The 16,504-nt window shown below is 41.7% G+C and overlaps 1 protein-coding gene and 1 long non-coding RNA gene across 2 annotated transcripts; one reads left to right on the forward strand and one right to left on the reverse strand.

The window, feature by feature from the left end:
* Window positions 1–3,451: 3,451 nt before the first annotated feature.
* Window positions 3,452–13,595, forward strand: SCCPDH (saccharopine dehydrogenase (putative)). Its single transcript, XM_027657355.1, has 12 exons — window positions 3,452–3,744; window positions 3,926–4,038; window positions 4,499–4,579; window positions 5,055–5,184; window positions 6,699–6,748; window positions 8,250–8,380; window positions 8,881–8,998; window positions 9,956–10,075; window positions 10,187–10,243; window positions 11,205–11,316; window positions 12,150–12,231; window positions 12,674–13,595. The coding sequence occupies exons 1-12, from the start codon at window positions 3,519–3,521 to the stop codon at window positions 12,777–12,779; spliced, it is 1,326 nt and encodes a 441-aa protein (XP_027513156.1). The 5' UTR covers window positions 3,452–3,518; the 3' UTR covers window positions 12,780–13,595.
* A 77-nt stretch (window positions 13,596–13,672) lies between these two features.
* LOC113953787 lies at window positions 13,673–16,261 on the reverse strand. The gene is made up of 4 exons (XR_003530019.1): window positions 16,076–16,261; window positions 15,841–15,991; window positions 15,156–15,351; window positions 13,673–13,835 (listed from the first exon to the last, which is right to left on the reverse strand). It is a non-coding gene; the product is annotated as an uncharacterized LOC113953787 (long non-coding RNA).
* Window positions 16,262–16,504: the final 243 nt, after the last annotated feature.

Consider the following 16,504-nt stretch of genomic DNA (forward strand, 5'->3'; position numbering starts at 1 on the left):
TTTCTTTGCAGAACTGCACTTGGCAGCAGATCTGACACTTCTTGTCTTCCTATTGGATGAGGAAAAACTGTAAATCATCCCACTGCTTTCCCACAGAATAATTTTTGCAATCCTGCATTGGTGACACTAACTAGGAAGACAGGTTAACCTTTGCCTTTAGTCAAGACTGCTCTAAGCCTTCCATTTAAAATCAGAGCCTTGACATTGCCTCGATGTTTGCTTTTTTGAAATCTACTTGTTAGTTACACGGTCAGGAATGTAAACTGTCTTAAGAGACTTTGATTTTTGTTCTCTTTTAACCCAGAGAGCTGGAGCAAAACTGGAGATGTCTGCATACAGAATTCTTCAACTTGCCAAAGAGGTAGCTCTCTCTCTCAAAAAAAAAAAAAAAAAAAAAAAAAAAAAAAGAAACCTCTCCAAAAAAAAAAAAAAAAAAAAAAAAAAAAAAAAGAGTTGGAGCTACCATAATGATCTTTTATGTAAGCCAAAAAAAGAAAAAACATCCAAGAAAACCAAACCAAATCAAATCACAACACCCAACAACAACAAAAAACCAAACCCAAAACAAACCCCAAGTTTGCCTCATGTTTTGATACCTCTCTAGTTGTTTCTCAGGTATCCTTCTGCAATTTTTAAAACCTGATTTCTTGCTTGTGCAAGCTGCAATTTACAAGAGTTATCTTGTTCCTGCAATGTGTTTTAAAGAACAGAAATGACACTGAAAGAGTAGGTGAAATTTTGAGAGTTGTGAATTGATAAACGGGGTAGGTCTGTCCAAGCTGGTGAAATGTTTCAGTCATCAAGAGGAGACAGGGCACTCAGCACTGCATACAAGCCTGTGCTTGCCAAGCCACTGGCCTATCAATACAATGAAGGTCTTATCAAATACATGTGGCCTGAGGACGCTTGTGCAGTCCTGATTCTTTACAAATGGTTGAGTCAGAATCATACGTTTATAAATTGCCTTGTTTCCTGGGAGTGACAGGGGATAATATGGAAGAGGGAGAGTAGGCAAGAGAGGCAAGCATCTGGAGCAAAGGGATGCAGAAAGCAGTCTGAGGATCCCAGCCAGACCTGCAAACTATGTCAAAATCCCTCAGTAAATTTGCAGACTTCTTACAGCCTCCTATCACTGAATAATTTTAAATACTAATGCAAAGTCTGAAGAAAAAAATATTTTTGTTAACTTCAAATTGGGGGAAAAATATATATTGTTTATTGTTGCAACGTTTTACAAAAGAGAAAGGAGAATGGAAGACCAAAGTCAGTGGCCTCAAAGAAAACAGACTTTACTTCAACAATTGGTGGCAGAAGAAAAAAACTGAGAGTAAGAAGAAAGAAGCTCAGAGGAGTGCAACACTCTTGTGAGCACAGATGGAAATTATCCCTGAATGTAGGAAGGAGTGGAAGGTAGAAGAGATCAGCTTGACTAATGAGATGTTCAGTGACCTCAAAGACAAGAAACTGGTTTTGCAGGGTTGATCTGTAAATCAGATCAACAAAATTATCTGAATTAAAAAGGAACACAAAACCCGTCTTTGTCCTTCCCTCCCCCACTCTTTGTTTTTTGTTAGACTGATTTGTTTCACTGCCACAGCTGATGGTGTAGGCCTACAAACAACTGCATCAGCACTACTCAAGGAGTTGATACTGATGCTTAGAGGAGAGGATATACTGCCTTGGAGATGAGATGTTTAACATGTATTCAGAAAGGTCATTACTCTTCAGGATAGATCTGAGATGGGAAAAGACTAGTTAGGTAGCAGTAATTTGAAAAAGCCTCCGAGGTGGAACAGATCTTGAGATTCAAGTGCAGCAACAATGGCATTTGCAAAAAGGAAAAAAAAAAAAAGGCTAATATTTGAGGCATGTAGAAACAGTGGTAAACTCCACCCTATCAACTAACCTTCTCAATCAATTTAGCACTGACAATGTGAATGTGGGGTCCAGTAGTGGACACTAGACCCCACAGAAAAAGGTAAAACAGTTGGAGAAAGTTCAGAAAAGAACAGGAAAAATGTATGTGTGAAGTGGCCTGTATGGAAAAATCAAAAAACTCTTTTTAGTGTAGGGAAGACTGAGGAGATGCATGGCAGTTTCCAGCTGTGCAGCATCTTTGTATATACTCCTCTGAGACTAAATCTTTTGCCAAGATGTCCTCAAGAAACAGGATAAATAGCATGGGACTAAAACTACAGGTCTGAATATCTAGCTTATTGTCTCTATCCATATGTATAAGAAATGCAGGTGGAGACTGCCTGAGGAACAGTGTGAAAGCGTCTATCACTGGAGGTTTTAAAACAGGTTTGACAGGCCTCTGTTGAGAAGAGTTTAGATACAGTAGATGCTGCCTGGGAAAAAGGGCCAGAGAGCAGGATTCATGAGGCTGTTCCCACGTGACTTGCTGCGAGCCTCTGGAATCACGGTGAGTAGCCTGGCCATGGAAAGCACAGAAAACACAGCCATACCTCACCACTCGGTGCAGTCTTGGATGCTCCATACCAAAGTGCCTCTGCAGGGCCACTGCTTCTCCCCACCACAGCAGAAACTTCACATTTTTTGTTGTTCTGCTTTTGTTGTTGAGCAAACCATAAATATTTGCTGCAATTTTGGGGAAAACAGTGTGTTTCATTTTACTTCTAGGTAATTAAAGTTTTCTTTTTTATTAATTGCAGACCATCTGCATTACCTGTGCTGAAAAGCCTATAGTAGTAGCTCATGGCAATGAGCCATGCTCATCCCGAGAGAATATGTCTGCTGTGGGACCAATGATGGTGATCCAGAGGAGGGTCACCAAGTTGACCAGGGGGATGGAGCACCTCTCCTCTGAGGAAAAGCTGAGAGAATTTAGATTGTTCAGCCTGTAAAAGAGAAGGGTTCAAGGTGACCTAATTATGGCCTTCCAGTACTTGAAGGGAACTTAAAGGAAAGATGGGGCAAGACTATTTACAAGAGCATGTAGTGACAGGACAAGGGTAAATGAAAGATGGTAGGCTTAGATTAGATTTTAGGAAAAAATTCTTTACTGTGAGGGTGGTGAGACACTGGAACAGGTTGCCCAGAGAAGCTGTGGATGCCCCATCCCTGAAGGTGTTCAAGGCCAAGTTGGATGGGGCTCTGAGCAACCTGGTCTAGTTGAAGGTGCCCCTGCCCACGGCAGAAGGCTTGGAACTAGATGATCCTCTAGGTCCCTTCCAACCTGAACCATTCTCTGATTCCACGGTGGCTTCTCCCAGCAAATGTTGTTGCTTACAACACCGGGCTCCAAGCCCTCTCGGCCGTACCCTGACACACTTCTGTTCGCTTATGGTATGTCACCTCCCCCGACAGGCAGCACCACCGCCTCTGCCCCAGCTGCCGCAACGCGACCGAAGGTGCTTTCTCCCCCGGCCGGGCCGAGAGCGCGGGCGGGGCGGGGCTGAGCCCGCGGGGGCGGGCGGGGCGGGGAGGTGCTGTGCTGTGAGCGCTGTGATCGCGGCCATCCCGGCGCTGCCCATAGTGCGGCGGCTGCTCTCGCCATGGCGGCCGGCAGCGGCACGAAGGCGGCCGAGCGGCTCTACGACATGGTGGTGTTCGGCGCCTCGGGCTTCACCGGACAGTTCGTGGTGGAGGAGGTGGCGCGGGCGGCGGCGGCGGCGGCCGCCGGCGAGGGTCCGCTGTGCCGCGGCCCCCTGCGCTGGGCCGTGGCCGGGCGGAGCCGCGAGAAGCTGCGGGCGGTGCTGGAGCGTGCGGCCGAGCGACTGGGTACGGGCCGCGGCCGGGCCGGGGGCGCAGCGCCGGGGCAGGGGGGCAGCGGGTCGGGCCCGGAGCCGCCCGCGGGCGGGTGTGCGGGGAAGGGCTGCGGGGCGAGCCCCGGCGCTGGGGCGCGGAGGTGGGGCTCGCCCCGGGGAGGGCGGTGAGGGTGACCGCGGTCTCCGGTGCGCAGGGAAGGCGACGCTCGGGGCAGAGGTCGACGTGCTGCTGTGCGATGTGGGCGACGCGGTCTCGCTGGCCGCCATGGCGAAGCAGACCCGGGTGGTGCTGAACTGCGTGGGCCCGGTGAGTGCGGGGTGCGGGCGGGGCCGCGCCGGGGCTCGGGCGGCCGCGTTCCCCGCCCCTCCTCGGGGCGCGGGGGCCGCCCGCGGGCTACGCGGCTCCTTGAACCCGAACCCGAAGGACAGCCGCCTACTGCAGTGGCCGTAGGGTGTCCCACTGCAATGGCATAGAGTGAGACTAGCAGCAGTATTCAATTGGTCTTGGTGATCTGATTTTATGAGGGAAATCAGGTGTAGTAGCCTGTGCAGCAAACTCCATTATCAGTGATGGAGTTTGTTAGGCTGTTCCTTCTCTCCACACCCCCAAGAAATAAAAGTGCTATTACATTTTTAGCCCCACTTAGCAAAATCAATAGGCACCAAATTTACTTTTATTGTAGAGGTGTGCATTAGATAAAGCATGTTGGGTAATTTCTGGTGTGTGGGTTTTCTTTTGTTATGTGTGGTGTTTTTTCCTTCTATAGTATAGATTCTTTGGAGAGCCTGTGGTAGAAGCTTGTGTTGAAAATGGTGCAAGCTGCATTGACATCAGTGGAGAGCCCCAGGTATGTGACAGTAAAAACCACTACCTTACATGAAGGATCTACGAAAGGAGTGTTTATTTAGTGTGCTTCATGTTTCTGCTAATGTTTCTGAACATGAACACAAATTCTGCCTCCTCATCTACAATTACTGTAAAAGATGCAGTAAGTCTTTTAAGGTACACTAATGTGTGTTGGTTGTATAGTTTCCTTGCTTGTAAGACTAGAGCCTTTTAGGTTCTCTCTGGAAAGCCCAAGTTGCTGAATTCTATTTCAAGCCTCAGTTGTGATTCTGCATAGGAATTCTATACGTTTCTTTGCACTGCTGTGAAACTTTGATACTTGACCAGGACTTATATATATATCTGTCTTAAAGGTGCATGTAGGTGGTTTAAAGCATGTAGGGTGCTATAATGTGACAGTAAAGCACTGATGGCTAATATTGCATATGGCCAAGAATGGATTTCTGCTTAAAATACTTGTTCTGACTGTGTTTTAGTTCCTGGAGGGAATGTACCTGAAATACAACGAAAGAGCTGCGAAAAAGGGGGTATATGTCGTTGGAAGCTGTGGCTTTGACTCCATACCAGCTGATATGGGAGTACTGTACACCAGAGACAAGTTGAAAGGTGACTTGAATAAATACGTCCTTATGGTGAAAAGGAAATGCTGATTATGCTTTCATCTGGTTTCCTAAAGCAGCAGTGCTTCTGTGGAAACTCTTTCAGTGACTCTTTTTGCCTGCCTTTACCAGGTGACCAGTTTCAACCAAATGTAGTAGAGAGAAATTTCAAAGTAAGTCGTATTCCCATATTGGAGAAGATTAGTAGAGTAGGGATTCAAGGTCGTGTTGCTCACTGAGAGGACAGAACCTTCAGCTATGAGCTGTTCAGCCAGTGTGTGGACTTCTCTAGGCAAGCCTCAGCGCACGGCCACTTGTGCAGAGGATCTTGTAGGGAAAAGACAGTGCAGGGGGGGACAGCTGTGGGAAAGGGTCCACAGACTGGTAGGTAATCAGGTTTCCTGAGTTTTCTTTTTCAGCTGCAAGCTCTTAGAAGCTGTCGTGTAAGTAGTAAGACAGTGCCATGCAGTGCCTTTTGCTTTAATAGCAGCTGAAAGAGGGCAAATATATTTGAGAAAAGATATGAAAGGATTTAATTCTCTGTAAATAATACTTGATCCTGGTTTCAAATGAGGATACTCTGTTCCTCAGGTCTGACTTTCAGTTGGGAGGGCCAATAGGAGTATCCAAATGTTTTGCTTTTATGGACTATGAAAAAGACTGTTAAATGGGGTTGGTTTGTATTGAAGTGTATTGTGAACTTTCAGTTGAAGAAGCGTCAAGTGGGATCTGACTGGAGGGAGAAGCAAGGCATGGAAATGAGTATCTAGTTACTCGTGAGGTTGTAATTTCATGTTTGAAACCTGTTTTGAATAAAGATGTCTTTTATATTTTCTTATTTTGACCTTATGGCATTACCACCTGTTTATCCAGTTGCTTGTTATATGGAAATTTACCCATACAAGTAATTTTACAGTCTCATAAGGAACTGAGCAAAGCGAAACAAAACAGAATTTGGAGGCACTGTTTTGCTCTGCTGCTCATCACAACTAAGCATTCTTTGCAAAACACAAGCTATGCTAAAATGAATGTTTTAGGATATTTTGTTTTAGTTTAGGCTACTTGTTTTTTGGGGGGGTTATGGGTTGTTTTATTTTGGTGGGGGGTTTTTTGTAGTTCAGGTGTACCAAATTTTTAGTCCATCTTTGCTTTCGCAGCCAACATCATCCTTTATTTTGAAACTTGGAGGAAAATGAAATGTGGCTCTAAATATTCCTTCCTTTTTTTACCCCAATGAATTTTTTACATTATCCCATTAACTAGGTAAGACAAATGAAAAAAATTTAATGAGTGCAGGTAGTATTACTGACCGTTATTGAAGTACTTTACACCAGAAATTTAATACTTACTTTCTCAAATAGCTGTGCATCTTATATTTTTTGGCTTTGAGATAAAGATGTAACTCTGCCTTTTCAGCTGATAATGTCAGTGGCCTGCTATTTGAGTCTACCAGAGTGTAGTGTGGTCTTGCAAACTAATGACTGAATGTGCCAAGTAATATCTTCTCCTCTCTTTTGACAGGTACCTTAACTGCTGTTGAAAGTTTCCTGTCGGTAAAATCTGGGCCTGAGGTTAGTTGGTTTCTGCCTTCTTGGAACTAAGAGGTTTTTGTGATAACATCAGAGTAGTCCATCAGAATAACTGTTGCTAAATTAGTACAGTCCAAAGAGCAAGCTGGCAGTTATTTGAGTCAAAGAACTTTATTCTTTAGGTGCTAATTAAAGTTTCCCAAGCAAACATCATTTTGTAAGGTCTGTTTTCAGAGGGTGTCTACCTAGAGTTTGTTGTGTTAAGCTGTTTCAAGAATTATTTTGGTTTTGCAGAGATGTGGGAAGGATTCTTACACAAGTAAACCTATAACAAGATCCATAGTGTGTTGCCAGTAATCCTGGTGTTTGTCTTTGGGTTTTTTGTTTGTTGGGGGGCAAGTTGTTTCAATATACTTAATGCATGTAATCATGATACAGGTAGGTAGTAATTGTAATAATGTGAAATATATGTAATAATTCTAATGTAATTGTTAAAACAATGCAATGATGATCCAAGCCAGTCTTGGTGCCCAGCAACCAAACATGCTATTTCTGGCCTAATCACCTATCTTATTAGATAGGGCCTAAGTCACAGTCTGTTCTTATAAACATCTGGAGGAGTGGAGGAAGCCCTTGGAATGGGAGAATAATATCCATCTATTAATGAACAGGGAATAGTAGTGAATGAGTATGTTTAAATCTGTATGTTGGGTAGAAAGATAGTTTACCTATGTGTGGTGTAACTTCTAAGTGTTGGTAAGAAGAGATATTGATAATGGGAATTAACTACAGTGGGATGGTTAGAAGAGATACAGATACGTATCAAGTATGTGGGGCCTGAGCATGTTGTGGGTCATATGGAATGAGGGATGGAGGTTGCATTGGGTGTGGCTGAGTTCATTTCCCCATAGAAGCCATCACTGTGCTGTGCTTCGTGTGGTAGCTGCGGAGGTGTTGATAACACACCAGTGTTTTGGCTACTGCTGAGCACTGCTCCCACAGTGCTAGGGCTGTCTCTGCAACATTCTCCCCCTCATCCAGTAGTCTGGGGTGGGCAAGATCCTGGGAGGGGGCATAGTCAGGACATCTGACTAAAGGGGTATTCCACGTCATGCAAGTTTGTTCAGCAATAAAAGCTAAAGGAGGAAGGGTGGGAGGCGTTTGTTACTATGACACCTGTGTTGCGGAGCAAGCACTCTGCATACTGAAGCTCTGCCTCCCGGGAAGTGGCTGATGGAAAGTAGAGAAGAAGTCTTTTGTTTTCCTTTGCTTTCATGCACAGCTTTTGCTTTATTAAGTTGCCTTGTCTTCACACACAAGGGATTTTTCCGTCTTATTTTCTCCTTAGCTAGGAAGAGAGTGGCAAAGTGTCTTGGTGAGCACCTGGCATCCAGCCAAGGTCATCCCACTCCACTATAATGCATGTAATCACAACACATATATGTAATAATTGTAATATGTGTAATAGTTCTAGTATCATTGTTAAAATAATACATGAAACCTTTAAATACTGAACTAATTACTGTTTTGGGTGTGTCGCCAGGGTGTTTGTGTACACGATGGGACCTGGAAGTCAGCTGTCTATGGCCTTGCGGATGAAGACAACCTGAGGAAGCTTCGAAAAAAGATAGGATATGCCCCTGTTCCAGTAGTTGGTGCAAAGCTTAAAAAAAGGTATAAGTGTAAGATGTGAAACATGCTGTCTTCTAACAGTTCCAGTATTTATGATACAGATTGCTAACATAGTATTAAATACTGAAAGGATGCATTTAGGACTTCAGTATAATATGAACACATCTAGTAGTATTGAAGATAAGTTCAGCTTTACTGATTTGTTCATACCTTAATGAAGAGAGAACATGTCTCAGCATGTACTAGGTTTCAAAGACTTTTAGTGACGTGGCAAACTTTTGATTTCAGAAGTGATTAGTAGAATGGGAAAAAAAAAGGAGAAGACTATTATATTGATTATCAAATTCATCCTTGCTACAGTGCATGGAATTTTGAGTGAGCCAGGGATAAATTTGGCATTGTTTGCTTTCACTGAAAAGAGACAATGTCATAAAAATGCTTGAGAGAAAGCTGATAATGGTAAGGCCAGTGTGATCGGTTTCTTTCAGTTTGCACAAACATTGGAACATTTTTTAATGACTTTATTTTTTTTCCATTTGCAGAGGATTTTTGTTTTACAATCAGGAATTCAAAGAATACTCTATTCCATTCATGGGATCTGATGGTTCTGTTGTGAAACGGACTCAGCGTTATTTGCACACAGAGTTGCAGGAAACACCTGTAAGTTACTGTTATTTGTGTACTATGTCTTCTGGGTGCACTGGCCTGTTCCATGCTTTATACTGGGGCTGATGAGCCTGCCTTTGGCTGCCAGCATGATACTTATGAAAGTGTCTTGTAAGGTTGCCCTGCTCTCTGATTTCTGGATATGTATTTGTAGGGAATGGAAACCATGAGTCACAGTCACATTTGAAAAGTTGCATTAAATGCATTAATTTCTGTTTCTGTGCCGAGGCTTTTCTTGTTGTACCAGTAGAGCTTCTAAAAGGATCATAATTTTAGTCTGCGTAGCTGTAGCTAGGTCAGCGTATAGTGTAGTAAATTCTCTGGTAAAGAATTCATATGCTGCTGCTCATTTATATTTTAAGACTTTGATGCTTGGGTCTCCAGTGTGCAGAGTAAAGGCAGTGTGAAGTGATGGTGGTGGAAAAGATGTTTAATGTTTGTGTTTCATGGTTTCCTGAGAGAACACCAGCACCAATAGTCTGTATAACTGCTGTGCAGAATCACACGCATCAGTTAAGAGATGAGAGTGAGACAGTGCTTTAAAAATATCCTTGGAAGCTACTAATGAGAAAGGCTTGCCATTGCTATTTCAGTTTATCTTACAGAAAAGGATAAAGAGAAGGAAAGGAGGATCTAGGAAAGAAGGCTGAAATCAGATACCAAAAACATATCTTTCTGTAAAATTGTCCGTTCTTATTTACCATGCCTGCTCCCTCACCACTCTGTAGTTATATTATCTTCTCAGAATGAATGACAAAGTGAAGCATTCTTCAGAGAGTTGCTTAGAACTAAGACACTTGTTTAAGGCCCTATTATAAACTGCTATCTGTTCTATGAAACAACTGCATCTTAATTTGAGGTAGATTAATTTTTTAAAAATTGAAATTTAATGCATTTTAATGCAAAAAATTTAATGTAAATCTTATCAGTGAAAATATGTTTTTGCTTCAGGTCCAGTATGGTGCTTATGTGAATGTAGGTGGTCTTGGCTCTGTTATCAAGCTGATGTTTGCTGGCATGTTATTTCTTCTTCTGGTGAAGTTTAACTTTGGAAGAAAACTTCTGACAAAAGTAAGTTTTCAAAACACAAAATAACTTAGTGTTTGGAGATTTTTTTTTTCTCTCTAGTTTACTGTTGGTCTTTTTTTTGTCTTTTCCCCCCCCTCCCCTCTCATCATGTAGTACCCAGAATTTTTCTCTGCTGGACGTTTCACAAAGAAAGGACCAACCCAGAAACAGGTAACTGACTGTTTTCCATCACAGTTGTTCAGTACATTTGTTATGGTAATAGTGGAATAGTAAATTAGAATCAACTGCTTAGTCTCAGAGAAATAATTTCTAAATGAATCAAAGAATATTCTGAGTTGGAAGGGACCCACTAGGATCATCAAAGTCCAACACAGGCCCTGCACAGGACAGCCCCAAGAGTCACACCATGTGCCTGAGAGCATTGTCCAAACTCTTCTTGAACTCTGTCAGGCTTGGTGCTGTGACCACTTCCCTGGGGAGCCTGTTCCAGTGCTCAGTCACCTAGGTGAAGAATCTTTTTCCAACCTAAACCTCCCTTGATGCAACTTCAGGCCATTTCCTTGGGTCCTGGTCATCACAGAGGAGAGATCAGTGTCTGCCCCTCTGCTTCCCTGCATGAGAAGGCTGAAGACAGCAATGAGGTCTCCCCTCAGTCTTTTCTTCCCCAGGCTGAACAGACCAAGTGACTTCATCTGCTCCTCATACGGCTTCCCCTCTAGGCCCAAATGCACATTTTGTGTGCCTGTTGAGATAGTTATAGAATATTTACATAATCATGCCTTCTGTTATTAGACATCAGAGTATGTGTAACTCCTATGAGGAATAAATGGATAATATTGCTGGGCCTGATGTATTTACATGGGTGGCTCAGAGCACTCTATCAAAGGTGATGACTGAGGGAGACCGATTAGCAAAAACCTAGGACTGAAAGCACTGAGAGAATACAGACTTCAGAAGAAGAACAGTTCCAACAAAGTGGAAGCAATTAAAAATTGCCATGAGATTATACCTTTTAAGCAATAACTCAAAATAAGTGCTCTCATGTTTAAATGGATTATAGTATTTGGCAGAATTCTGTATATAGAATTTGGATACTTATATTTACTACTTGTGTTTGCCTGATATCGGTGAGTTACTGTCTTGGTGACTATGCTTGTCTTGTTCACTATAGATGGATGGAACCTCTTTTACAATGACTTTTTTTGGTGAGGGTTACAGTGAGGGGCAAGATCCCCAGAGTGGCAAACCAAATGTGAAGATCTGCACTGAAGTGAAAGGACCAGGTATGTATGTTAGTAGCAGCTAACTGCTTTTGCCTGCTCCAAAATAGGTTTATGATTCCACTGCTGTCTCTTTCACCCTTGAGAAGGACTTGCAACATGAACAAAGTCACAGGTTTTACAGTGTATTACTAGATACTAGAATTCATTGTGACTTGGTTTTTGAAATGGCCAGTTCATTTGCGTTCTTGTCATTATCTTTCTCTGACTTTCCCTGTTCCAATTCTCATGTTTGCCGAGTAGAGCCGTTGAAGGGAGAGGGCTGTAAGGATAGTTTTCAGTTGTTATAGCCTGGACTTACTACTTGTTTTTTTTCCAGTTCTCTGGGAGTGAACTTAACCAAGTCTGGTGTGGTATAATTTCTAGTTATAGCATACTTCTCTTTAGGTCATTCCTTGAGGGGAGACGACACCCTACATGGTTTGGAGAGAGCAAGAATCTACATTCAGAAAGGAGTTAATGTAGCATAGCTTCTTTAAATAACTAGAGATGTAGCTGAATTCAGGCATCTCACAACAAAGGTCTGAATTTAGGCACAGAATGGAGTAAGTTCTTGTTGTATCGGAGAGCCCTCTCTCACCATGATGTAGACACTCAATGATTGTGGTGTGGTTATAGACCTATATGTGAAGCAGTATTTGTCTGGATTAGATCTTAAGGACTTCACCAGCTACTTGGGCTGATTACTAGATAAAAAACGCTGTTCTTAGATGGGGAAGGCCGTTTCATTGCCAAAGAGATTATTCTTCTGAATGCCGTAGGGAAGAACAAAATTACATTCTACATTTCAACACACTGTATGTCATTTGGGGTTTTTGTTTTGTTTTGTTTGCCAGAGCCTGGATATGTTGCTACACCTATAGCAATGGTTCAAGCAGCTGTATCTCTTCTGGAAGATGCACCTTCTCTACCTAAACGGTAAGTACTTTCCCATTCTCAGTAGCTTGCTCTTCCTTAAAGCTACTGTGTGCAAATATTTCTGTTTGAAAATATGCGTATCAACCCCGTGGATTTCTGTGTTACCTCACCCAACTGGCTGTGCAAGGGAGATGCTTCACCACAGGCTGATTTAAAGCCACTTGGTCTTTCCCAGTCTTTCAGTTTGAAAGGATGTAGTCATAGGCTTTTAGTCAGGCTTTTGCATCAGTGTCTATATGTTCAGTTAATGGAATGGTTTCTGTTGGGTTTGCTGGATGCAGAAATGAATCTATAATTATAACCATCTTGCCAAATTTCTTATCTACTCTGTTCTGGGACAAAGTGGCTTTTTCTTTCTTAATCATGGAAGCACATTTTTAACTTCACAAAAAGGTGTCCCTCAATCACTGTACCAGTAATGTTTTTCTCTTTTCACTAACAGGGGTGGTGTATATTCTCCGGGAGCTGCCTTCTCCAAAACAAAACTGATTGATCGCCTCAACAGATGTGGTGTTGAGTTCTCTGTTATTAGCAAGCCTGAAGTCTGAAGACAAAACATAACTATGAATTAACACCTTTACTGGGTCTAACTCCAATAAAACTCATTTGGCTGCAAAAGCCTAATCATAAAATAGTTTCACTGTGCAATTGTTTGCAGCAGAAACAGAAGAAAATTTGAGTTAAATGTATAATACTATTTGCTATAGTGAGAAAATCTCTAAAGGGTGGGTATTAAGTTTTAATTCACAGACATATTAAATTGGTAACTTCTTGGGTACTAGTTCTAGAATTTTAATGTCGTTCATCTTAAGTTTTTCAGGTTCCTACTTAGTGGACCAGTTCTAGTGTCTGCTTCACAAGTAACCATAGCCGCCTCACTTCACCCCTTCTGCAACTATGTAAAGCAGGCAGGCCTGGGAATACAAGTGCCTTAGCAGATGGAACCAGTAGTTACTCCTTGTGTTTGGCATGTCTTTAATGTAATTTTCAATGAATCTTTATTTAATAACTGTTCTTAGTGCAGATCTGTGTGTTAGGATTTCTATAGTTAGGTAAGTAGTAATAAACTGTATTGTGCTTTTGCACATTGTAATGATGGAGGCTTGTTCTGTTGATCATTTTGGAAGCTGTTTGACCTGATGCAATCCAGGTTCTAGGTGCACTGGCCTATTTCATACTACTTGATACTGTAACTGATGAGTCTGCTTTTTGCTGCTAGCATAACTATGACAGTGTCATATCGGGTTATCCTGCTCTCTGGGTATGGATTGGTAGGGAATGGAAGCCTTGAGTTACAGAAATATTGAAAGGTAGCCTTCTTGATTTTTGTGAGTGATAAATACATTAAATTATTTTTCTCTGCAGAGGTGCTTTTTTTTTTTATCTTGTAAAACCTCCGAAAATTAGTCTGAGATATATTAAGGTCTCTATCTCAGCTGCATCACATTCACCATTTTTATTATCAGGCAAACCACATAAAAACTGATGCTTTATAGTATCATAGCTGTATTGAAGATTGCCTTATGGATGTAGTTCACCATATAATGGTGGTTTAGGTGCTGCTTCTTAAGCTTTTATGCCTTCACTGCACTGTCTTCAATAACCTAAAGTTAAAAAATGCCTGTTAATACTTTATTCCTTACCAAACAAACTTCACACTGATGAAACTGAAGATGTTGAAAAGCTGCTTTTTCTTTCAGATCACTGCCACATTGAAAGTTAGAAACATACAATGTACTCTCTACTAGAGATGAAAATTCATTCATTTAAGGGACAGAGATCAGAGCAGTCAGTGTATGCAATTCCCAGGCTCCCTTTCTGGTATTTCCGTTCAGGACTAACAATGTGCCACCGCTCATGGACAGTGGGCAGTTTTACAAGACAAGGTGTGTAGGCAACTGGCACTGATCATCACATTGCAGTGCCTTCTGCACTACTCCATACCCACACAGAGTGACCCACTCTGTGTCTGGCAGGGTAAAACACAATTATGTCCCCAGAGTTTAAAGTTTTGGTCGTGACAACAAGAAGGGTATTTTTCAAATTAATTTCCTGAAGAAACAAGAATATGGCATCTTCTTGTCTGCAGTGCTATCTCCTATCCCAGTAATTTTTGCAATTTCTACACTGCTCTTCCAAAAGGCACACAACATGTTATTCCACAGGGAGCATTTCCAGTTGCTGTGTCCAGCACGGCAACTCAGCAAAGCAGCGGCCGCAGCTTATTTCTTCACTAATTCAGCTGTGCACAACATGAAAGGAAGTGACTGCTATAAAAATACCTACACATCTTCATGTAGAAGTGTTCAGGCCTTCTCAAGTTGGCTCAGAAATGTTTTACAGTATTGAAAGGGTTTAAAAGGAGGAGGAAGAAGCTAGTTCAAGGATATGGGTGATATTTTGTAACAGGAGAAAGGTCACAAGGCTTTTGTTCAGGTAGGCAAATGCAAAAAGATTAAGTCAGGTTTTATTGCCTTGCATGGTATCAATTTGATGGCACTGAATAGAAATGCAGCTTAACACAAACAACTGATAACTAAAATTACTGCAAAAAGTGATCACTGAATTTGACAGACACTTGGCTGATATTGCTTAGTTGTCAATAACGTAACTGTATTAAGAATCTGAAGCATGCATATGTGGCTTCTAGAAATGCATGTCAAACTACACAGAGCTACTGAGCACTTAAATACTAAGAGAGTTAAGCTACAAATTGCATCTTTTAAATAGCTAACTGTAGATTGAAAAGTCCAAGTTTAATTTACCTTGTCCTATGCAATAAAAATAAGTGTATTTCTCAAAGCTATTGGACAAACTGATGTTAACTGAGAACTAAACTTCCTTTTTCAAGACTGTTCCCAACTTACTGTTTCCAGTATGTTTTTGGTTTGGTTTGGTTGATAGCAGCTTTTTAAAATACAAACCTTAGCCACAGGAGGAGTCTCCAGTAAATTCAGCTTTGATGCTCCTGGAGAATTCTTTTGTGAGATAGAGCGATGTGTCTTTGATTTCAGTGGGCTGGATACCACAAAAGAAGTAGAAGCTCTGCACGGTGTCTGCCAGCTTTCATCCTGTGCCACAGAACAGGAAGGAACAGGACGAACCACCAAATCCAGCAATCTGTTAGGACACACAACTTAAACTATGAATGTAAATAAATAAATGAAAAAAATGCTATGTCAATCTGAGATGATACAGAACAAAAACATTCAATAATCAACAAATGCAGATGAAGCCTCACTGCTGGGGTGATGTATCAGGGTCACAAACAAGTGACAGACACTTTTGGGGTGTCAAAGTCTATACACCAACAGCTTGATGGTAGTCAGGGTTTTAGTCTCAGCTATCTTAAACTCTGTAAGCACATTTACCATAGTGTAAATACATGTATTTGCATAAGTAAGATTGTCATACCAAAACAGTTTCTCTAAATATTAGTTCTGATTGATTCATAAATGTTATATATTGTATGTGCAAAAGAAGTGAAACAAAGCTTTATTCACATGTACCTTCACACCAAAACCCTAACATAATTCAAATTTCTCTCTTTCATTCTCTCTTCCCCCAAAAATGTAGCTCAAGACTAAACTTTGTGAAAAGGCTGCTTACCTGTAATATTGTGAGATACTTGTTTTCTGCTCATTTCCCAACCATACTTCTCTAAATTTGGACAATACTTTACCGATGAAAGCTGCTCGTGTGTGCACATTTCCTGCATTAGCCTGTCGTGTTACTGCTGATAATGCCTTTGGCCTTGGGACTGTAAAGCAAGAGGGAAAAAATACCAGCCTTGTGTAATCAAGGTGATGGCTGGTTGTCAATAATTCCCCCCTCTAAAAGTTACCTTCTCTTAAGACCGATGAAGGCACACGGTAAGGCTTGGTTCTCTCTACAGCCAGCTTCCTTTGAACTGTAGGAAGGATTTTACTACATTGGTCTAGTAGAGAATTTCTGGCAACTGCTCTCTCTCTCAAGCGAGGATCACGATCGTTCTGCTAAATGGGTAAAGCAAGAAGTTATTTACAAGAAGTTTATTGCATGGAACTATCTCTGCTCTTCCTAATTAGGGCCTAAATTTGCTCTACAGATACAGTAAAATATGTCCACTGCACAGAACTGCAGGAAGTTTTCTATCCAGCCGCACACCAGTTTCAATCAATAGTTGAAAAGTGCAAGGAAGATTGAAATAACAGCAGAACCTGCAACTCGCAGTTAAAACTACTCTGGCACTCTATAGAGCTTTATTCTTATATACTTTGTATCACCTGCAATT

This window comes from Corapipo altera, unplaced genomic scaffold, assembly GCF_003945725.1.
Source record: "Corapipo altera isolate COAL_440 unplaced genomic scaffold, ASM394572v1 2c, whole genome shotgun sequence".
Lineage (NCBI taxonomy): Eukaryota > Metazoa > Chordata > Aves > Passeriformes > Pipridae > Corapipo > Corapipo altera.